The 24,184-nt window shown below is 40.7% G+C and overlaps 1 protein-coding gene across 2 annotated transcripts in view; it reads left to right on the forward strand.

Annotated features, from left to right (window-relative positions):
- ccdc88c (coiled-coil domain containing 88C) overlaps positions 1-14,820 on the forward strand; it is a 104,097-nt gene extending 89,277 nt beyond the window's left edge. For both annotated transcript variants that reach the window (XM_030082060.1, XM_030082059.1), the window contains exons 27-31: positions 2,185-2,274; positions 2,651-2,761; positions 2,863-3,000; positions 3,750-3,988; positions 9,555-14,820. In XM_030082060.1, coding sequence (XP_029937920.1) covers positions 2,185-2,274; positions 2,651-2,761; positions 2,863-3,000; positions 3,750-3,988; positions 9,555-10,355 — 1,379 coding nt within the window. In that variant the 3' untranslated portion in view covers positions 10,356-14,820. The remainder of the gene's footprint in view (positions 1-2,184; positions 2,275-2,650; positions 2,762-2,862; positions 3,001-3,749; positions 3,989-9,554) is intronic.
- Positions 14,821-24,184: the final 9,364 nt, after the last annotated feature.

Below are 24,184 nucleotides of genomic sequence, written 5' to 3' on the forward strand. Positions count from 1 at the left end.
TGACGGAAACATAACGAGACGTGTGTGTATTTTTGTCATGACGAGATGAGACGGGACGAAAATGTTAGTAGGTGGTGTAGTGGACTTTCAGAATGCATTTTTTCCTCCAGTTGTGTGTGCAATCTGTTTGCCAAAAGCTTAAAATATGAGCAATGCATCCTGTGACTTGTTTGGTTGAGAATGTGCCTCAAACAGCCTCATTTACACTGTGGTGTACGCCGGAGACGCGCAGCGAACACAGCTGATATACAAGTCCACACCGCGGTAGCGACCGTGACCGGTGTCGGCGAACACAGCTGATATACAAGCCCTCATCGATCGCGCTCGTGTTCGCCGCGCGTATCCGTCCAACGACACAGTACAAACGAGGCTACCAGGCAGCCTGCGCACACACAAACACGGGAACACACGGGTGATAGTGATGGACTTGCACTTACAAGTCAGCAAATTTATCTAACCTAAAACAAACAGGTAAATATAGACTGGGTTGTATATTCTGAGGTCTGTTAAGTTTTATATTATAATAGTCAAATGCATCTTTGTTATTACAGCGGCACAGTACAGTCAAGGTCTGGTTCTCAGAAATAAAGCCACAATCGAAAAGAAAGAATGTTTTGTTTCTTGACTGTCTTTGTGTAATGACCAGTGATTCCACTGTTATCAGTTTTACATGTGTGTAATGTACAGTCCTGAGTATATCATTAAGTACTGCATGGTTGCATTTCATCTCTATTGATGGGAGAGTCTACCTGTATTGGCATGATTCATTTAGTTTGAACTTTTAAGACTTACGTGTGTGTGTGTGTGTGTGTGTACACACACACACACACACATGACAAACTAATGACTAAGACTCTTAATTTTTGTTGACTAAAGCTTGACTAAAATCTTTTTAATTTTCGTCGACTAAGACTACACTAAAACTATTAAGGACAGCAATGACTAAAATGTGACTAAGACTAATAAGCATTTTCGTCAAGAAGACTGAGACTAAAATTAAAATGGCTGTCAAAATTAACATTGGTACATACACACCCACACATCAATCCAAAAAACTTGGGTACAGCATCATCAAGTTTGATGTATGTAGACTGTATGATGATCACACTGACTGAATCTTATCGACACAACGCAAGACATTATACAAGAAAACATCACCAGCATATGCTATATAGTAAGCAATGAAGCTAAGCAAGAATTGAGCCCTTGCAATAGTGGTATTAATGTGTTTGGAGAAAAATCCAAAGAAGGAAGAATCGGAGAATGGAGAATGTGGACTCGGTCGTTCTTTGTTGGAATCCCAAACATTTTGTTTTGTTAATTTTACCTCCATCGTTGGATCATTGCATCATTTTATGCTGAATTCCTATTGGTTGGTTATTAGATGTAGCATCAGTCACATTGTGAAATGGTTATCCTATATATCTGACACAGAATTTTGCCCCAGGCTACTTTGGTCACAAGACCGTGACAATGGCCATTTTTGAACCTCTCTCACAGTGCGATGTAGGACCATGACCATGACCAAAGGCATTGTTATTGGTCATCTTTCATGTGCACAACGTATAACCAGTTTCAGTCACCTGCACTACAGGTGATTAGGAGTAACATGGAAGGGCGCAAGGCAGTAATTTCGCCTAGGGTGGCAACATAGGCAGAACCGCCACTGCCCAGCCTAATGAAATGTGTGTGTTAGCAGCTGCTGAAAGCAGGGGGAGACAGCATTTACTTACTGTTGAGTGAAATCCTCCCCCACACTAAAATGATTATCTGGTCACACAGATAGTATAGATATAGTTAAATGAAATCATCAAAAACATATTTAGTGAGAGCAAAATGTATCATTAGAGCCAGGTGAGGTTAAGTTGTTCAGTAAATATCTAATTAGTCAAACTGTAGCATATCAAACACATCATAGGTGAACAACATAGAGTGGGCCACAGCTGTCTTTAGGTGAAGGCCTAGTCCGCCTGATAACTGCTTTGCTGTCCCTCTTTGTCTGTCTGAATAAATCAGAGTTCCTAATATCCTGCTTGGCTATCCCAGGTGTTTCTGACTAACCACACTCAAACACCCACCCATGTCCCAGTGTTTTAACCCCGCATTCCCACAGCACTGTGCATCCTGTTGTCTGTCTAGCATTGGTCCAAAATCATGCCTGACCGCATTCTGACTGGTCCACAGGTTTGACTGACAGGGGGTGGGGCCTTTATCACAGCAGCACTCCAGGAGGCAGCAGTGAGAGCGTCAATGGAGATGAGGGACATGGGCAAGGTAATGAATTATTAATTTGTGATGCTCTAAGATGAAACTGGTGCCTCATGAGCATATTGGGCAAATTCATTAGACTGTCAAATTAATTGTAAACATGGTGTGTTAAGTGTTTTAATTTAAACAGTGTAGCAGCATCCTCTTTGTAGCAGCAGTAAGGCTTATGTGATGTTAATTTTGAGAAAAACAAAATGCTACTAGCCACACCTTCAATTTACCATTACAAGTTTAGATTTAAAGAACAAGAACAGAAGAGATTTTTCAGGGTAGCTGACAATGAAATATGGACTACAAAAGATGTAGAATGTTCTGATCCATAATGGTGATGTAATAATGTTTCTGTTGCTATAATTCTGATCAGCCTGTTGTCTGTTCCCAGGTCAGACCCCCAAGGCTCTCAGCTCTACTCCGAGCCAGCAGGCCTCGTCACTGGGCCTGGCCAACAGTTCAGGCTCCAGACTGGGACAAGGCGCTAGCCGCAGGCCAAGAGGTACAACCCACATCATACCAGGATTATCCTGAGCCCTTATTCAGATGAAATTAATATTCATTAAGGCATGCATATATATGTCTCTACTGATGTATTTTCAGGCCTGGTATTTGACGAAGACTCATGCCTCAAAACCTCTGACTCCAAGTTCGGTCAGCAGGGTAACACAGTAGGTCGTCCAGGCTCAGTTGACCTAAGCCACATCACCTCCAGCTCTAATTCACCTGTCAACTGCAGAGGTACATCGACTTGTTTAAGTCCTCTTAAAGTAACAAGCTGTAACATTTTCACATAGATGTCAAATATGCCACCCTATATCACTGAATCCTGTAACACAATTGTGATTCAGCCTATAGTTGAAGTTCACAAAAGCTTTTCCATTTTTTGTACTAAACATTTGGTGTTTGGAAACAAAGAGGGCTCATGGATCTCTTCTTATAACCAATACCATAATGTTTTGGACTTTATTGTTCTCCCGGACACAACATTACAACGGCACCACTGCTCTCTGAAATGTATTATTTCCAAAGCCTTCTTCCACGCCACAGGCTTTTCACAGCACCAAGCAAAGTGGGCACGTCCCTTGAATACCTGTGTGGCCAACAGAAACGAGGCAACCAGCCAGGCACAGAAGGCAAAATGGAGGGAAAGATAATACTGTCTGCATCTGAATGCAACACAGGTTTACACTTATATCAAGACAAGGGGAGGAAAATTCTGTCTTGGAAAGACATTTCCAACCAAGTAGGCATATTAGGTGTATTTTAACAGATACATTGTTATTGCTGGCAACAACAAAAAGACAAACATCTTCTACTTCTCCATGACTTCCCTTGAACACCTTGTCAGATGTGTGCTGAACCCAGTGGCAAGCGCAGCTCAAGGACCTTTAGTTTGTTTCAATTAAGTAGTATTTAGTTTCAGTGAGTAATACTAATTAAGCTTACCCATTCTCTCTTTCTATCTCTATCTCTCATGCTCTCCCAAGACCCATCAGATCATCAGGCTTGCTCAGCCAGCCTCTCCAGTGATGATGTCATGACCCTCAGCAAATCGCAGCACTCTATGTCACGCAGCTCTACCCTCCCGTACGACCACACTCCCCAGAGGGCCCAGCCACAGCGCGGGAGTGGGGTTAGGACCAAGATCCGTGCAGATTCCCCTGGAAGTGAGATGGTAACGCTAGAAGAGTTTCTACAAGAGAGCAACATACAGTCACCTCCTATGGTAATGCATATCTACACATATAGACACATACATAATGAAACATTCTCACATACAATAATGATAAATATACAGTGCATTCAGAAAGTATTCAGACCCCCTCCATTTTTTTCACTTTTGTTATGTTGCAGTCTGATGCTACAATCGTTTAAATTCATTTTTTCTCTCATTTATCTACACTAAGTACCCTATAATGAGGAAGTGAAAACAGAATTTTTGAAATTTTTGAAATATATGAAAAACTGAAATATCACATTGACCTAAGTCAGGGGTCGGCAACCCGCGGCTCCGGAGCCGCATGCGTCTCTTTCATCCCTCTGATGCGGCTTCCTGTGGCTTTTGAAAATAATTAATGAGTATTTAATTAAAGTGTATTTTATTTTAGTTCGTTCGTTTTTTAAAGTGTAATTCTAAATTTGAAGATTATGGTGATCTTGTAACATATAAATAAAACGTGTTAAAAAAATTGTCGCTCTTAAAAGCAAACATCACGCACGCCTCACAGATGACAGGTTATGATCCTGTGTAAAGATGAAGGTGACGGCACACAGCCCTGAGGTCCGTTTCACAAAGCAGGTTTAGTGAAAACTCTGAGTCTGTTAACCCTGAAATGTGGGAAACTCTGCGTTTCTGAGAGGGATGTAACTTAAGCTCTCGGTCAGTTACCGCAGTAACAGACTCCATAAAACTAACCTGGTCGGGACCAGGTTAGTTTCATGAAACCTCGAGTTTCTCTCTGTGTCCGCCCTCTTTCAGCCACACACGGTATTTAACTTCCTCATTCATTCAGTCAGCAGGTGAGTTTTGGCATGGCAGATTAGTTCTGTCGTCTTTTATTTAAAAAAAAAAAATAATAATAATAATTGAAAAAAAAACAGTCAGTAGGCTTTTTATTGGAAGTCCATTAGTAGTTAGGTGGCGACTTTTTTTCACGAACATGGCATGTCCTTTCGACAACGATCCCGTGGATGAAGGTGCAGTGTTACTGCGCAGAGAACAGGCCCGGACTGTACATCGGGAGAACCGGGAGAATTCCCGAAGCGCCGGCCTGTCACTGGCCTGCTGGCCTGCCTGTCTTTTTTTTTTTTTTTTTTTTTTTGGACAGGTCGCCGGCCAGGCCAATCAGCTGTCATGCCGGTCCGCTCTCCGGTTGGCCTGTCCCTTACAGAGGGACAGGCCAGGCCAGGCCAATCAGAGGCCAGCAGCCTGTGACAAGATCAAGACGTGATTGGTTTGTTTTGATTAACACCCGCCCCAACAGTCAGAGCACGCTGTAAACATAGGAGGGGGTGTGGCGACTCGCGCGAGTGTGTTGGACTGTGGAGGAGAGCGGAGGAGGCGGAAGGAAAGGTTTAGTGATTACATTGCAGTTGATAAATAAATTTTTCCATGGACCCCAATCCAAATCCGGGGAAAAAAAGAGGAAAGGTGGGGCAGAAAGGGAGAGAGAGAAAAAAAGAAAGGCACTCGAGGAAGACGCTGCCAAGTGCCTCAAGTTGCCCTTGTTATTCAGCCCCCCCCCCTCGCTGTCGCACCGTCAAAAAAAAGTGATGCTTCAGCAAGTGAGTTTTCTAAAACACACTGGTTCTTCTCAGTAGGAGGTTCTTTAGGCCATGTACACTCTCAGTTAGAGTTGAATTAACACTGAGGATTAGATTTTACACGTACAGTGTAGAAATGTAGGACCTGGACTTGAAATTCAAAAGTTTTGAAATTAAATAAGGATTGAGGTTTTAAAATCACTGATTTACAAGCCATATTTTTTTTACTGCCTTTGAGATTAATTTTTTTGTGCAACAAATGGGATATAATCATTCCATTATTCTTATAGTGAATGCAAAACACAATAATTCTATGTTTGCTATCCTGTATGTGTAGGCTTCCAACCCCCCCCCCCCCTGGCCTGAAATAATCTCCCAGTCCGGCCCTGGCAGAGAATTAAATATTCGTCGGGAGATGGTTATAAGACGCGCATGAGATTATGCCCAGGTCTTACCTGTACATTTCATCTTAATCTGCTGCGCTTCTCCCCCGCGGGATTGCACCTAAATGAAATAAATTAATAGGCTACCATTCAAGCAGTTTTCCCCTGTAATATCAGAGTAGATCAACTCAGAGTTCGGGGTAAGACTCGGAGTTTGTTGAACCTGCTTCGTGAAACGGACCCCAGATGTGCAGACGCTGTGCGCTGAGGTTCAGGAGCAGAAATCACATAAAGTATGATAAATATTTTAATTGCCTATTATTTTGCATATATTCATGTTTTTCATTGTTCAGTGAAATAGTCCTTTTATTATTCAGGTTTACAGCTATTTCAACGTGATGACGTGCATTCCAGGGGCAGGTTGACAGTAAAAGGATGACGGATGATGGTTTGCTGCCGGTGGATAATTTAAGTTTGGCATTTTTTTTCATAAATACAAAAAGGACTCAAAAAGACACTGAGTAGGCTATTCTATTTTACTACTTGAAGTAACCTTCAACCCAGCGTCTTTTTTTTCGGAGTTCAAAATATTTTTGTTGCATGCAGAAATGTAATTTCGTTTTCTCTGCAGTCGTTCATTGATTTCATAAATGCAACACATTATGGTTTGTTTAGTTATACATAGCATAAAGGCAAAAAAAAAAAAAAAAAAACTTTATATGCAGTATTATTTCATTTTAAATGTCAAAAGGGGTTTGTGGCTCCCGGTGTTTTCTTTACTGTGGGAAACGGGTCCAAATGGCTCTTTGAGTGGAATAGGTTGCCGACCCCTGGTATAGATTAATGAGAGAAAAAATGTTTTGGTTTTTTTTTATAAACTTTATTTAGAAAAAATTAATTTAAACGATTGTAGCATCAGGCTGATCCACCTGATCCATTTAAGGGCTTCATGTTGATTGGTTGAAGCAGATCTACCTGAACAGGGCGTGCAGGAAGATGTGTGGGCTTTAATTGGGTCAGGTGTGCAAGAGCATAGCTGAAACCAAAACCTCAACCCAGTCCTTGAGGACTGGGCTGGGGAACACTGGAATAGGATATTCACAGCAGGAATATGCCACTGAAAAATGTACTACAATAATGTGACACTACCGATTTAGCATGGACCACAATCCATGGTGAACATTTCCAGCGCTTTGCTGAATTCAGGTCTTGATGTGTTCAGGCTGTTCTTTATATACTCAGTAAAATAGCATAGTTACCACCTATGACATATGCCTACGTATTAGGGATGTCACAATTAATTGATTTCACAAATATCCGCCATGGTTAATTATTCGTGAAGATTCCTAAACACCGTCACTTTCTTAAGATCATGCCGGCCGCAGAACCATAGGCAGCGCAACTCGCACGGAACCAAAACAAAGTTACACAAGCAAAGGCGATACATGAGCTGTGTCCCAATTCACCCGAAGTCCGGGTCCTTCGGAGGACCCGGACTTCGGAAGACCCGGACTTCGAAGGATGCAGACCCTGAATTGGGACACAGCTATGGTACAGCTGAAAAGGAGTCTGCCAGCGAAGCGAAGAATGGATGAAGAGTTATTCCCCCCAAGAAATGAATAAAGTCTATCGTGTGGGATCACTTCGGTATTAGTAAAAATGACCAAGGGGTAATTGTTGATGACCGCTTCCCTGTTTGCAAAACATGCCGCAAACGAGTCGCATCCAAAGGCTCAAACACGAGCAACATGACCCAACACTTGCGAGACAACCACCCGGCTTTGTATGCACAAGTGAAGGTAAATGCACAATAACAGTTAAAATACGTCAGTGTCAATTCATCTAATGTAACATTGAATTAAAAATTATACATTTGCGCGTCATTTGCAATTAATGGTGTAGTGGTATGATACGAGCTTTCAGTGAGTGCAACGTGACAAGCTAAGTCGCAAAAACTTTTTTGATGGATAGTTTTGCAGTTCGTGTGCACACAGCATGAGGTCAAATTATTTTTTTAGTCGTCAGACTGTTTCAGTGTCAGTGTGCAATGTGGAAGATGTAATGTCTTCTCAAGGTCCTCAGTCAGTGAACATTTAGCATTAGTATTACCTCCTTTTGCTTCCTCCCATCTATGTTGAGTAAATGTTGGACCTGTCCTCCCAGCACTGTCTGTTTCATTTATTATTAACACTGCATGGGATATGCTCTCAATTTATATGTGTAATTGTAATTTAAAGGCAAAATAAACCAAACAAAATATTTTTTTTTTATCTGGTCACATCTAAAATTAGGTAAATTATTAAAACAATTGAAATAATCTTAAACATTTAGTATAGATGGCAGTTAATGACTTCAATATTTCAAACATTTCCCCTGGGTGGTTATATATATCTATATATATCTATAGATATATCGATCTATATCGATCTATATCGATCTATCTATCTATCTATCTATATAGATGGATAGATAGATAGATATAGATCGATATAGATCGATATATATCTATAGATATATCTATATATCTATAAATAGATATATCTATAGATATATCTAGATATATATTTTGTGTGTTTGTGTGTGTGTGTGTGTGTGTGTGTGTGTGTGTGTGGTCTTATTTATTTATTTATTTATTTTCACTGTTACAGTATTATTTATGTTTCAAAGGGCAGCTAAATATTATTTTTGTTATGTTGGCATGGAAATAAATGAAACGTGAATATCTATAAGGAGTGTTCATGTGATTTTATACATTTATAGTGTGAAATTAATTAATATATAATAATCATGATAATCGTAAAGTCGTGATTATTTCTCTGACAATAATCGTACCAAGAAAATCTATAATCGTGACATCCCTACTATGTATACACGTTTTGAGGCTTTCTCCTGGCTTTCAGAAGCATCCTGTGGTGGGTTTAATGTTGTAATAGATGTTGAAGACTCATACTATTGCCTTAAGCAACAAATCTATAACATGGAATATCGTGAAATTTGAAACTCCATGAAACTCCAATATGTTGTTCATTCATGGCATTAACTGATGTTGTTCATTCATGGCATTAACTGATGGTGGAAACCACACTGCAAAATAACTGTAACAAACTAGGAGGGAATACTGTTTTAGATTATGGAGGCACTCCATCTTTGTTTAGGAAAGGCATGGGAAAGTGATGGAAGTTTACATCAGGGCCATGGTGGGAAACTGGACATTATGGCTTGTTAAACAAATTGTACAAAGAAAAATGACTAAATAAACTGAGTACTTTCCTTCATATAGAAAAAAAGCGGGTGGGCAGGTTTAGACAAGTTGATTTCAACAGAATCAGCGAGTTTGATTAATGCGCTATTTCTCATCCTTACACTACTTTATTTTATTGGATTAAAACAGTTTCAGTACGATGCCTGACCTTTTAAAACAATAAACAGAAAATAATCCGTCTTTCGAGAGATGTAGGCTACACTTGCAGATGAATTTGTTCTTCTAGTAATATTGGCTATAGTAATGGAGTTACACTGGTTGAATAAAGGCCAATGAGGCCAGATAGCCAATGTCAATGTTTGTAGCTAAAGATAAATACGCCAAAAGAGCAACACATCTCCTTTTAATACTTTCTAATTATCCATTTATATGCTTTTTTTAAGGTCTCTACAGGAAGCAGAGAAGATTTAATGACTGACTATTTCACCAGAAGTTCTTCCCTATCTGCTCCCACTGGCCGAGACCAGGCCACGCCCACAAGTTATGTCACACCCACCATCCAACCAACCAACCAGAGGCCAGGGCAGAGTGTAAAGCCCTCTCCCCGACAGCCTGTTGGCCAGTCACCAGCCTCTGGACAGCCGCTCACTCAGAGAAGCAGCCAGTCACTGAGCAGGACATTCAGCCTGGCTTCAGCTGATTTGCTGCACTCCAACGGACCAGACAGTTACCGCGGGACTGAAGGGTCCCCTGGCCAATCAGATGTGGTGGTTCGGCGGCAAGGGGGGGGGGGCACTGGTAGAGAACGCCCTCTCTCTGCACGGTTGGCTGGTCCAGCTAACCAACATGGAGATGTAAGCTACTTAAACCCCCCCATTCACCATTCGTCCTCCCTCAACCTGCAGTCAGAGAGATATGGGGAGAGAGAAAGAGAAAGAGAAAAAGGAAGGACTTCTGCATCTCGAAACAGCCCCTCCTCTTCCTCTTCCTATCATTACCGTGGAGAGGTCGCCATGGTAACCCCAGTCAAGGCGGTGCCAGCACTGCGGTTGGATGAAACGCCGGAGCAGGGGGAGGGGTTAAGGGAGGCGCAGTCGAATGACTCTTCCCACTTAAAGAAAGAAAGTGAGCGAGGAGGCAGTAGAGGCAGATGTGGTTCTGTAGATCGCCCTAAAAGCTCACCAGCTTCCCCCGACCCCAACAATGACCCCCAGACTGTCTGGTATGAATACGGCTGTGTCTAAATACTGTAACTAATGGAAGTCTATGGGTGTGTCTGTGTCTAAAGATGGGAACCAAATCTTTTAGTATGCATGCTATTGTTCTGAGTACTGGAAGTATAAGGGCTGGGAATAAGTTCAAACCTTCAAAAAAGTAATCAGTCTGTGGCCTGGGCTGTTTGTGTCATAGATAATTACTATAACTGCTGGAACTCTGAAGTTATGTTTTGTCTAAATTCAGGCACAACTACTGGAACTCTGGGGGCTGGGCTCTCTCGAAATCCTGGAAAGTAAAGCCACATCTAAAAACATCTTAGTGTAAAGAGTGGTAAATTCACCTTGATATTTCCGGCAACAAAATACTGTAGCTGAACAACCAAACATGAATTGTATCTGCCACCTGCCAATATGGATCATTAGGTCTTCTATCAGGTTCGGTGCTGCCAGCAACTTCAGTCACACAGGGGGCTCTGCTAACACTTCCAGCACACACATTTCAGACCTGTGTTGCTGGAGCTGTGACACCATGTCGACTCCATGAATCCCAAGGATTGTCTCCACTCACCCTATTTTGCATCCCACGCTGAATCTTCTGAGTCTTTTATTTTTCATGTGATATAAAATGGTTTCAGAATAACTGTTACATCACATGGAAGAGAAGGATTTTGATTGGAAGGCCATCAACAATGTTAAAAGCCAACAAATGCCACAGAACTGGCCTAGTGACTCAATGATCTTTATGGGGTTTATTTCTGACCCCAAAACTATTGGATGTTTGAACCTTTTGCACCCTTTTGAATCCCTTGTTTGTTTTTAACGTTATTGTTTATAAGGGTATTCACTGGCAGCCAGCAAGGAGATATCTGAAAGTGAAGAACCAAAAAGCAACACCCTGAGGCCCTTGGCTGAAAGATTTCCCACAGAGGACAACAAGTGGAAAAACAATACCTAATGCGTAGTTGTGGATCTGGACCAGAACACTGAAGATGGATTTGGTTTAACAACTGGAACTCAGTGATTTTGACGGCCGACCGACACACTCAACTGGACGCCACCAATCTGTAAGACTCTAACTTAGGAATTAGACCCCACCCGGCTCCATCAGTGCTGAGGTTGTTATTGTGTTTGAGTGCCATAACGAGGCGAGAGGGTGGGGTCCTTTAGGGTTTGTGAAGTGAAGGACACCAGAAGCACCAGGGCGGCTGAATGTCTAAGATTTTTTCACAAACCCCCACCTCCTCCTCCATGTTTCTTCACTCCTTCCATCCTATGCTATCAGGATCAAACACTGGAAAAGACGAGATGAGGGAGGGAGTGAAGGCGCATAAATGTTGGGACAGAGAGGGATGCTGGGATGGAGAGAATTGTAGAAAGAATGAGGGAGGGATGAAAGATTGAAGAAAACAGACAGATGGAAGGACAGATTTAGAGATGATGGAGTGATGGTAGAGTGGATAGATAAACAGGACAGAGATGGAAGAGCTCCTCCCAGTTAAATTACAGTCTTTCTCCCTCCATCTTTAGATTCTATCCCAGCATGCAACACTCGGACACTTTACTGGAAATGTTGCCTGGCCCTAGCCAACACTAGTCTCACACAGAGTGTGTGTGTGTGTGTGTGTGTGTGTGTGTGTGTGTCTATCTCTCTCTCTCTCTCTCTCTCTCTCTCTCTCTATATATATATATATATATATGTGTGTGTGTGTGTGTGTGTGTGTGTACACACGAGTGTTGTCCTGGGGGGTTGGTTGTGGCCAGGCTAACCATTGAGTTGGACTAAATTCTCACACACCACAGTGCTGGGTAAGCCACTTTGTTTTGGTAGGAGTATAATGCTGCACGCTAAGTTAGCCAGACAGCACTGGATTGTTATAAGCACTGTGCACAACACATATACAGAGAGAGAAAGAGAGAAATTCAGTCAAAAATCAGATCTGTTGTGATCTGAGTAGCTGTAGCTTTCATGTAATGAATTGGCCTTGGCAATAGTTACCTCTGTGTTAGTATTTTATGATAAAAATTCACCCTATTTTGGGTTTATTGTTCAGATGACTGACTTGCCCATTAAGAGATGAGAACACAAACACCACATTTATGAATGTCCTCCCGTTAGATTATTTGCTGTGGTGCTCCATGCTGAACTAAAGCCCATGCAACCTTGCTGAAATAGATTACTGTGGAAAATTTAGCAACTAAAACTCCATTTTAGTACAGTTAGTGACTTTTAGGAACTTTCAAATCTTGGTGGATGATGAAGATATAATTCAAGAACAATAGTAAATAAGAAAACCCACATTTTTTGCAGGGTTTACAATCCCTTTAACATCAGCATTCACAATGAGTCATATGTTCAGCTGGTTAGTATGGGGCTAGATTAGTTGAGCCAGATGTCTGTAATTATTTGTTATTGTCATTTTACCTGGGAAACCAATGATTTAGTTCCAGGGGCCTGTTTGAAATTTCTAGAACGGGTCCAGCTACACCTGTTTCAAAGGTGAGACTTATTTCCGGTTTCCAGTAGATTGTCACTGGTGGAGATAATCATACATCACTCAAGGAAGAATTTTGAAAAGAACATGAATGCAGTGGAGGAGGGCTTTAAGATTATTTATCATAGCCTCAAGATCTGTTGTCAGTTCTCATTTTCTCATTGTGGAGATAATGCTAGCTTCCGGTTACTCTCAACACAGTATATGCTAAAGTGTTAGTATGGAGCATTGGATCTACCAGGAACACATGGATGATTTTGGTGTCTGAGTTCTCATCCTTAACAAGGAAGCTGACTGACAGGAGAAGCTGGCAGAAATTTGGAGAATTCCTTTAACCCTGTCTTAATTGAGAGAGAAGAGAAACATGGAGAGGAAATGGGGGGACTCATTACTTAAAGAGGAAGGAGTTCAAGTAATGCTTGGATACTGATGATGTTAATGATGAAGGTGAATCTCATGATGATGATGACTAAGTGAAATTTTGTCTGTACTGCTGTGTGTGCATAGAAACCTGTCCTTGCATCAAATTGTTTAGAACTGACTGACAGCTAAAGCTCACACATTCCTGAAGGCACTAGACTGATGATGAGGAGGAAGGCATTAACAATGGAGTGATGATGAAGACTTGGCTGTCACAAAAAGACAATAACAGCTCTGAAATCTTTTCACAGTGAACAAAATGACATTTCAATATGCAATGAGCTAAATTATTTTCAGTGTAACATTTTGTACATGTCATTAGATTTTCTAAACAATATTTCCTTAGAAGTGCCCACAATATTGTAGGAAACACGGGGTGCTTTTTGTAAAATCTTAACATTATGAAGCTTTACCTGAAAAATAAATGTTGATATCAAAACAACTCAAACTGGTAAAAAACTGTGTAGATTTTTGATAGTTAAGATGTGAGATTACATCGACTGATGAACTGACATGATGTCAAACACACCACACTAGGTTCTTAATGTCAGTGATGCTGTAACCAACACCTTTCTACCTGTCTGTTTACAGCTGTCTGTTTACCTTTGGGTTTTGTACATAGCTTTCTTTTAACTTTGCACTTAGCTCAGGACTTGCTGTCATCAAGAAACATTTTTTTAAAGATTATTTTCAAGGCATCTCTGCCTTATTGGAAGCAAGGGAGAGGGAGGAGGGGCAGACAGTCCCCTAGGACCTTTTAAACCCTACTCTGTGTGTGTGTGTGTGTGTGTGTGTGTGTGTGTGTGTGTGTGTGTGTGTGTGTGTGTGCTTATGTTAAATGGGAAAAAAAATATTGGGTTCTGTAATTTTTTATTTTTATTTTTATTTTTATTTTTTTGGAAACAGCACCACATGGTCACTTTGTATGTATGTATGTCACAATATCATTTTATTTTATTTTAGAGTTATTGGGATTCTGACAGTTGTATATCTGAGCGAGAGATGTGTGAGAGAGAACTTAAGTGTTTTGAAATGACCTTGTGATGCCTGATGCTGTCTGTCTGTCTGCCTTGCAGACTACCTGCTTGCCTGCCTGTCTACCTGCTTTACTGTCTGTAATGGAACACACACAAGTTTTTGACTTGTGTGTTTGTGTTTGACTTACCTGTCAAGTGACGAGACCATAGACACCAAAATGATCTGTGTGTCCCTGGTAGATCCCTCTGCCCTCCATTCTAATTTGATTAATCTACCAAAACTGAGTATCCCTTTAACCTTTAACCCTATGAACTATGTCCATTGGTTTCCTTGCCACAGCATCATAATGTGACCTTTACTGGATCATATGTTTGTTAATAGAAGGAATGCAAAATGGCTGCAGAGAATCAGGTTCTGGGATCACTGGGATTTGTAACAACTGGAAAAATCTGCTAGTTTGCTTTATTACTATTTGCTGACTGGTATGCTGTGATCTGACCACTGTGTTTATGGTCAAAGTGGTTCCCTAGTTTGATTGAGTAGAAAAAGACTTATGTTGTTACAACCAAAACCGTTTTTGTTAATAAAGTTTTATAAACTGACTGATGCCTGTTCAGTGAAACACAACTGTACTTTTTTGCTGGCTTCATGAGCTCCTTGTAAGCTCATACTTCCAAGTTCAGAAGTATAATGATAAATAAATATACTGTAACTTGTCGTACAATCATATGCTTATGGTGGAAATAATGGAAATAATGTGGTGACTGGCTTATTATAGAAATCAAGTGGCACAGAGATACTTTTTGCTGCAGTGGCTGTATGAGAGAAAGACTACATCTGACATGTCTCTGTTTGGCTGGTCAGTCTTAGTTTAAAACGTGCCACAGCACAGTGTTGAGATGTATCATCCCTGGCTCTCCTCCAAGTCTGTAAAGTGTCTGTAAACAAGAAAATGAATGGATGAATCCATAGTTCCATAATTTATTCGCACAGTTTTCATACTTTCGCCATTTTAAAAGTCATCTAATCGCAGTTTTTGTATCACAGAAAACCCCATCCATTCTAGAGCTGGGTTTAACCCTCTGTTAGCTTGTTATGCAAGCATGTCATTTCCCAGAGCACTTGAAGGCAGCATTAACGTCCACTTGTCAGACACAGTCAGCATTGGCTGGTAAAGATAGTGATCCAGGAATGTAAGTTACTTTTATTGTACTTAAGCGCAAATGTACATGTTAACATGTGGGCGCACACATTATGCAGGCTGGGTGGAATATTCAGCCAGCGGAGAGTGTGACATGACATGCGTGAATACATACAACAGACGACTGTTGATTAAAGTTTTTATTTTCTAAGTTGATGCAACAGGATGTCAATGCGTCAGAATCAGTGTCACGCCCCACATACGCACCCCCACACACACGCGCGCAAACGTTTCTGCATCCAGTCCTAACAACCTTGTGTCATATCAGACACTGTGAAATGAATCTATCTATCTATCTATCTATCTATCTATCTATCTATCTATCTATCTATCTATCTGTCTATCTATCTATCTATCTAGAGAGCGAGAGAGAAAGTGAGAGAGAATGTGTATTTGTGTATTTTATATAGATAGATGGAGATTTTTATGTCAGTCGGAAGTGGCCTATTTGGAAATTTGCAACATGGTGTGTATGAAGATACTAAGTGTGTGTGTGTGTGTGTGTGTGTGTGTGTGTGTGTGTGTGTGTGTGAGAGAGAGAGAGAGAGAGAGAGAGAGGAAGAAAATTCAAGAGCGCGCGCGTATGCATGCGGCGGACACTGACAGAAAGACACAGAGAGCTGTCGTCCAGTGTCGCGCAGCGCTTTTAACCGGAGGGATTCGGTAAGAAAATAATCTTTTTTTCTCACTTTAATGTCTAATTAACTAGTAGTATAAGTTCCATTTCTCAAATTGTGGCTTTCGTGAGTAGTTTTTATCTCTAGAATTTATAAGTATAGTTATAGGCTAGTTAATGGTTAAGTCAGTGTGTTGTGTTTCGTCACCGATTTTTTCCCTCTTCAAAGTGAAAAATAGCGGAGTCTGTAGTATATGAGATGAACGTGGAGGGTATGCGTTTTTATGAAGTTGGGAAACGTGTCACTGAAAATATTTGCTTTATGAACCAGGTGCGGTGCGCGATTTAGTGCAGCTGTGGCTTTTAACAGCGAGTTGAAAAGCACAGGATCCGCCTGTAGACTCCTCAGACCAGAGATATTAATTGTTCACCTAAAGTATAAAGCCAGGGGAAACAAACAGTGCTCACCTTCCATCATTGGCATTCACATTGTCTCTGCGCTGCTACGGCTGAGCGATGCAGAGGAAAAAGCTGCAACAGGACTCCGCTCATTTCAACTGTCATTCGGGCATTATTTTCCCCTATAAACACCGGGTTGCATTATTTAGTATTCACGATCGTACTTTAGGTCTGTGTATAGAAAAACAATTATGAACAAATATACAGACATGATGTATACCGAGGGCAGCTCATTTGCACCTCATTTGCACTTCGCTCCCTGTAGTAATACAATAATAGGCTACATTTTAGAGGGAAATTAGGCTATATCACAGCCACAAAACAAATGACATCCTATTGAACTATTATTGTAATACCACACGATTAACTTAGGCTACTAGTGACTACACATAGGCTACGTAAAAAAAATCCTATGGTAATATTGTAGGAATATCATCGGGCCCCTGCATGTTTTTATAGGACGATTAACGCATGACAGAGGGTAGGATAAGGTCACTATAGGCTCACTGTTCAGTACCAAGGACCCAAAGGAACTTAGCCTACTATAGGAATATTAACACACTGTAAACTCACCGTTGACCACACAATCCCTGTGCTATAGGAATATTATAGGATTATTATACAGCGACATAGAAGATGAAAGAATTTTCTAAGGTAATAATAAGTAGTATGAGTAGCCTATGACTGACTACTGGGTTCATATAGGCTAAGACTTTATAGGAGTGTTATGATGATTTTTAGGTTTGTGTAGTGCTGCTGTGATAATGAGGATCATTGCGCTGCAGCCACATGGGTCTTAACCACAGACGAAGAAAGACTGCTGGTTAACCTTACAACTGCCTACGTCACTGTCTGATTTAATGAATGACTGGTTGGTTAACAGGATTTGATGTGAAAGACAGATGGATGTTTGTTGGATTCCTAGAAGAAGATAAAGGTGGCTGGTTGAATGACTGGATGGACTAACCAAATTCTCAGAAAGCTGAATATTGGTGTAGAATATGATTTTGTGAAATCAAAGATGAAGCACTCCACAGACTGTAAGATAGATCAGTCTCACTTAGTCCTCTTTCAGGAAACTGTCCTGCTAGGCAGCAGTGTTTTGTTCAGAGTATCTTGACTACATGGATTGCAGGAGGTTAGAGTAAGGAAACACTGGTCGATAGTCAGTAAGAACTTTAATTTCTCTTCTTCCTGAATAATTGGGATTAATTTTTTAGTCATTATGTCCCTCAGCTACCACTTTCACGGAAACACATTTCTCTCACTTCCTGTGCACAGACCACATTATCTGTATTTTAATACACCATACTCATCTCATCTTTTGTGAGATCAGGCTGGAATATGCTCTTTTCAGGAAAATAGTCTCACTGGCTTGTGAAATTACTGTTTGTTGTCCCAGAGTGAGAGACTGCATTCAATCAGTTTAGGTTTCTGGATAAAAAGGTTTGAGCATTCCTTCATTGATATTCCATGCATGTGTGTGTATTGGTGGTGAAGGTGTTTTGGATCCAGAGGGACTAAGAGTGAACCAGACTGGGGCATAGCTTGGTAATATTTCATATATTCTTTAGTGTGTATGTCTCTCCGGTTACTAAAGTATTCTGGTTTTGACATTACTCATGGAAACCTCTTGTATAGAACAAGTTGAATAAGCCTTCATCCTGATTAGTGCCAGAGATAAGCTAGCGATATGAGCGAGGATACTGAGGCATGTGTACACCCTACCACATTTACTGCTTGTGGTTGCAGTCTGCATGAGCTCATTTCACTGAGTATTTTGCAGAATTATCAGATTGTTAATGTATATGGGAATACTGAAAAGCATACAAACATCTGATCACAAATAAGACACTGAAACTGTAGCGGGAGCAAATGTGTAGAAGGAACATGTGTGTGTACGGGGTGGTAGGGGGAACATATACGGGGACGCACAGAGGTATGCAGGTGTGCAGAGCTGCCGGTCAATAAAACAATACAGAGCTAGAGATGTCTCCCGTCTGGATCTTTATAGACTACATAAGTAAGGCATGTTACAGAAACAATATAATCGGTGACACTTTCATGTCAATTAATGTCTATTTTGTAGTAATAACAATTATAATAATAACAACAACAATAACAATAATAATAACAATAACAATAACAATAACAGCAGCCATTCCTATTTTCATGCTGGATTCCACCCCACTTTGACCCCATTCCAAGTTGTTTTCTTTATCTTGCTTTACTTCATCAGAAGATGCTAGGAACATTAAACACTGACCTTGTGCAGCCTCCTCTGTATCACAGAGGGAAATTGAACAAAATTCTGACATTATTGTGGGTGACATTTTTCTGAACCTCGGAGGCAGCTGTCTCACTGTAAGGATCAATCTCTGAGTGTAGGCTATGTTTTATCTTAGACCACATCTTGTTACATTACAATTAATTTTATAGTTCTGATCCTGCTGTAGCACTGCTAAGCAGCTTTGGACTGCTTCTGCAGTCCAAAGCTGACTAAGGTGGCGCTAATGATGAAGATGATTATGGATAATGTTGAGTGTTTTTCAAGACAGTGGTTTGAATCTGTAAGACTATAATGAAGATACTGCAGCTGATGTTGGCAATAATGACAGTGAAAGTGTTGTTTTCGACGGCTCTATCCCACTGGGGAAAGAGTAAGCTTGAACAAGGATGGGTCATTTTCCACACAGGCAGACAGACCAGTGTAGTACACATCACACAAAATGTGATACAGTTGAGTGCAAAACGTGTTGCTGCTGACAAATCTTTGAAGCATGTTGATGAAAAGCAATAAAATGGTTTTAGCTTCTCTTTGGATATGCAGACAGTGAGTCACTCTTGTCAGAAAGCACAGATATCATTTCCTCCTGATGGAGGAAATGAAGATGATTTCTCTTGAGAAACAGAGAAACCTTGTGATTCATCATAAAATGGATCAATGGTGACACATCTGTTATACTTGTCATTGCTAGAGAGCCGATGATTATGTTGAAAGTGATAATGGTGGTGATGATGATGATGATGATGATGATTAAACTGTTGTACCACCATGTGTGAAAGTTGTAGCTCACAGCTAGCTCTAACAGTAGAAAATTTAATCATTTAATAAATTCTTAATGGGAGTGTGTGACAAGGGGAACTTTTTTCCCCCCCGCCCCCATTCCATGAGGACCAGCTCTGATTGACTAGTACTTGTTGCCCACATTGGTTCAGTTGGTTAAAGCTAACTAGTTACCTAACTAGTCAGCATTTTAGCACCAGCCCACAACTACTTTGTTTTTGTATCACTATGCAGCAGCTTCAGCTACCAGGTGTGTACACAAATATACAGGGCTGAGGGGAGGGGAAGTAGTACAGAAACAAAGTAGTTCCGCTAGTAAGCAAGTAAGAGAGAAAAGAGCACCCATAATGAATCCCACACAAATGAGCTGTTGTTCAACCTTCAGGAAGTAGGAGAGGGAAACACAAACTTTTATTTTTCTTTAGCTAAATTTTGCAACTTAAGGTGGCTAACCCAAATATGTTCCGTTGTCCTGTAGTGGAGAGAGGGAGTGCCAAACTTCATTTGCAAATGTGAAGTAATGTCTCTTACTTATTGCAGTTTCATTCCATTTGATTTATTTTTTTTGTTGCCATGCTCATACATGAGTACATGTGTTCATCCCGTTATATATTCAATTCAGTACACTTGTTTTATTTGTGTAGCATCAAATCATAGCAGAATCATAGCAGAAGTTATCTCAAGGCGCTCAACAGAAATATGTATTGTCACTGCTTTCTCAGGTTTTCTATAGTAAATCAGCTTTCTCAAGTTAGCGCTTAACAGCCAGGTGAATTTTGGCATCAGCTCCCAGCCAGGTGAGTAGAGCACAGAGGGTGTTTATTTGTTAAGCTGCAGTCACCAGTGTCATAACATTATTTAATGTGCAGCAATTGCCAGCATTAACCTGATTAGTTTGGAGATAAATCTGTCATTAACGTTGTTAAATAGTTGACTGCTTATATTAGTTAACATCTGGATACAGTTATTTCAGAACAACTGAGAATTTTTGTTACACTCAACATGAAATGAAGTGAGAGCCTCTTGTAAAGTATTTCTAACTCTGATTGGGATTTTGATAATAATTACAGTGCAGTAAATACTGATGGCCATAATAGTTATAATGATAATAACCTGATGTTGATAGGACGATGAGGTTGGAGATGGAGATTATTCCACTAGCAACTAAAGCTGCAGTATGTTGCTGGGAGTCACTTCCACGGTAGTGACAGGACCCTCATTAGTGTCAGATGCTGATGCTGTTGCCATGGTAACTGTTATCAGGCTCACTGATTGCTGGCCAGCAATGGTATTCACCCTTGGGCTCAGCGGTTGCAGGGTTATTAGTTAAGTCATTGATCCTGGTGCCTAGAGGATTGATTAAGCAGCATATTATTAATCTTAGAGGCTGTAAACTTGTTTACAGGGATAACCAGACCTCCGGACGGGGGGCAAGAGGACTGCACAATAGACATGCAGTCCTTGTATGCATTCACAGAACACTGCATACAGTGTGGTGGCAGTGACACAAGATGGAATGTACAAAACTTACATTAAAAACAGGAATGTAGTGTAGAGCACATCCATCTAAACATTCATAACATTATTTTATATGTTTCATAAGTTGCATCAAACTGATGCATGTGAGAAAAAATGGTTCCTTTTAAGCAAAAGATGAATAAAGGGACTCTTTTCAGCAAATAGCATCACTTTATTAGTATTCTGCATCCAGCTATGTATTTAGCTTTGCATCACTGGTTATATGAAGCATGGTCATGATACTTAAGGGTGAAAAGTGGTGCAGTGTGCAAGCAACAGGTTTACCAATACAGCAGTTTGTAGGGTTGGTAAGGACAAGTTTAATTATAAGGAGGCCAAAGAGGCTTTTGATTACTGAGTTGCTGCTTTACAGATTTAGTTGCAGTTGTTATTAGAACAACGAGGACAGAGCCATAACATCAATAGCATCTCTTAACAAGTCAGCTTGCTAAAAATGAACAATATATGTGATTACTCTGCATTTATATTGAGTTAATAGGGACATTTTGACAAATTCAGATGTACAAACAGCCATGGGATGATTAGGGTTAGGGCAAGGGTAAGTTATTGTTAGTTATAGTTATTGGGTGTCAATATGTTACATGGATGCATCTGAAAACTGGAGCTTATTTGTGCTTGGCCCCACCCATTTCCACATCTCCTTGAAACCAACTGCCCCAAAAAGATAATCAGGTACAAAGCCAATGGGACATTTGGTCATGAGCCAACAAAGAAATTATTACCTTTTTGGACCAGTCAATTTGGTATGGTAATGAGCGGGGTCAAAGGCATCCCTATAACATCACAAAATATGATGGGGACGATCGTGGGTCAAAGCAACACTGACCAACTTTTCACACTGCTTGGCTTCAATGGAGTGCCTTCTTGTTTATTTGTTTGTGCATGAATTACTATCATGTCACACACACACAAATGCAAATTCCCTGCTATAGTGTATATGGATAAGGGGGGGGGGTCGTCTGTCGTTTTCCTCAGCCATCATTGTCAAGTTTGGGCCCATATCGTGCTAAAGCCAAAAACCCCAGTCCCCGGCTGGCCTGCACACACCAAACGCACCCAAGCACGATTGCCCCCGGTATGCACGTCATCACGTTGAAATACACAGGCATGGCCCGACATCATTATAAATCAATAGTTCAAATACATTCATCATGTCTTCCATTTAACTAAAAAACGTTTTTGGTCTTTTTATTCAGACATGGGATGTTTATTTACCTTGACAGTTTTGGAGGTCAACTGTCACTCTTCTCTGACAATGTCACACTAACCTCGCGACACCTGCCACCTACAGTACATGCAGTAGGTTACTGTAGCGGGTGGCAGAGGTCAGACTGGGAATGGGCGGCTCGCCCCGGGGTATTATTATTATTGTTTTTAATAAATGCAGGTTAAATACGGGAAATTTACGGGAAAATACTAATATGAGAGGGGGCCAGGAAAGGAGGGTAAAATACGGGAAAATCCCGGCCAAAACGGGATACTTGACAGGTATGACTGTGGACTTGACATTGTGTGCCCTCATTCTGCAGGACAGAAGCCACAGTGTTTAGAGTACCAACCTTGAACCTGGTTTCTACCAGTCTGGACATAGATCCTCTTGCCAACCAGTATTTGCAATGCATCCTTGTTGAAGTGAATGGAAAAAAGTGAGGCAAAAATGCAGCCACTGAAGATCTGAAGGTGGTCAGAGACACATTTGGCCACTCTAACCACTATATTGCACATTTTAATCCATCTAGCACTAGTGTTGTAAAATTCCCGGAATTCTCAAAGTTGGATAATTTCCATGGGAATTTTCGGAAATTAACGGGAATTTTCGGGAATTTATATTCACTGCATTCACCCGGTCATATACATATATACATGATAAACATTTTGGTTTGTTATAAGCAGATATGCATGCAAACATGTTACATTATAATGAATTTCCAGGGAATTTCCCTAGCTGAGTCAAATTGTCGTGAATATTGGCATAACCAGTGTGCAAAATAAAGGGGAGCACAGCTCCCCTGGTGGTGACATGAGCTCCCCTGGCTGGAAACATTGTGAAATTTTGGGGGAGCGGTGCCTGCTTGGTGCCGGCCAGCACCGCACAGTGTGCATGGCCACCCGGTCAGGTCTGCCAGATCTGGTTGATTATTATTATCAGCTGATTATTGATTGTGCAATGCCGCAATTCACAGTTAATCGCACTGCATGCATTAAACAATTTTGTGGAAGCAGGAGGACGGCATGATTTACGTCGTATCCACGTTCGCGCACTGCGTGACCGTGCATGTGCTCGTGCATTAGCGCCCATACTGTACTGGAGCACACCCCCTCCAACCGTGCCAGAGTAATTTTAAGTTGATTTAATTAAACAGTCAAACGTTACTTTGGTGGTCCGTGGATTAATTTTTATCATGTGGATTGAAGTTTGCGTAGCCCATATAAATGCTTGGGAAATCTGTTGTTCAAATGAAATTAACCTGATCCATCAGGGCATTTTATGTAAATATTCTACATTAAGATATTAATGGTATCACCCGTGTGCAACAAATTTTCTCTTTATAATAATCCTATGTCTGTTCTGTTGTAGGATATTAATGCAACGACCAGCAGTTATACAGCGTTAGTAAGAGGTGTAGGCTGTTAATTCAGGCATAGGACTGTGTGCAGTACTATTGTTAAGGTGTGCATATGAAGTGGTTCAAACTACCCAGTAAAATGCACAGAAATGCAGGAAATTGAATTGTGATGCTGATGTGATGATCATCTGTCTCAGTGAAAGTGCTGTAGCCTAGTGGAGTATAGGCTACTGATTGATGATGATCAAATGTGCTCAAAATTATTTGCATATGTACAGTTGAATTTGCATTGAATCATGCAACATATTTGCTTCCACCAAAATGCAAAGTTGACTGCTTATATTATAAGTTTTATATTATAAGTTTTATTTCACACACTTGGGTATGGGGATGATGATTTTACAGTACGCTGGCATTGTGACCTTTGGGTTAGAGGTGAGTCCTGAGATCAGGAGATTAGGGTTTCCATTTCCAAAATGGTGATATTGATGTTGACATTCATTTTATTGATTATTGT

This window comes from Myripristis murdjan, chromosome 22 (assembly GCF_902150065.1).
Source record: "Myripristis murdjan chromosome 22, fMyrMur1.1, whole genome shotgun sequence".
NCBI lineage: Eukaryota > Metazoa > Chordata > Actinopteri > Holocentriformes > Holocentridae > Myripristis > Myripristis murdjan.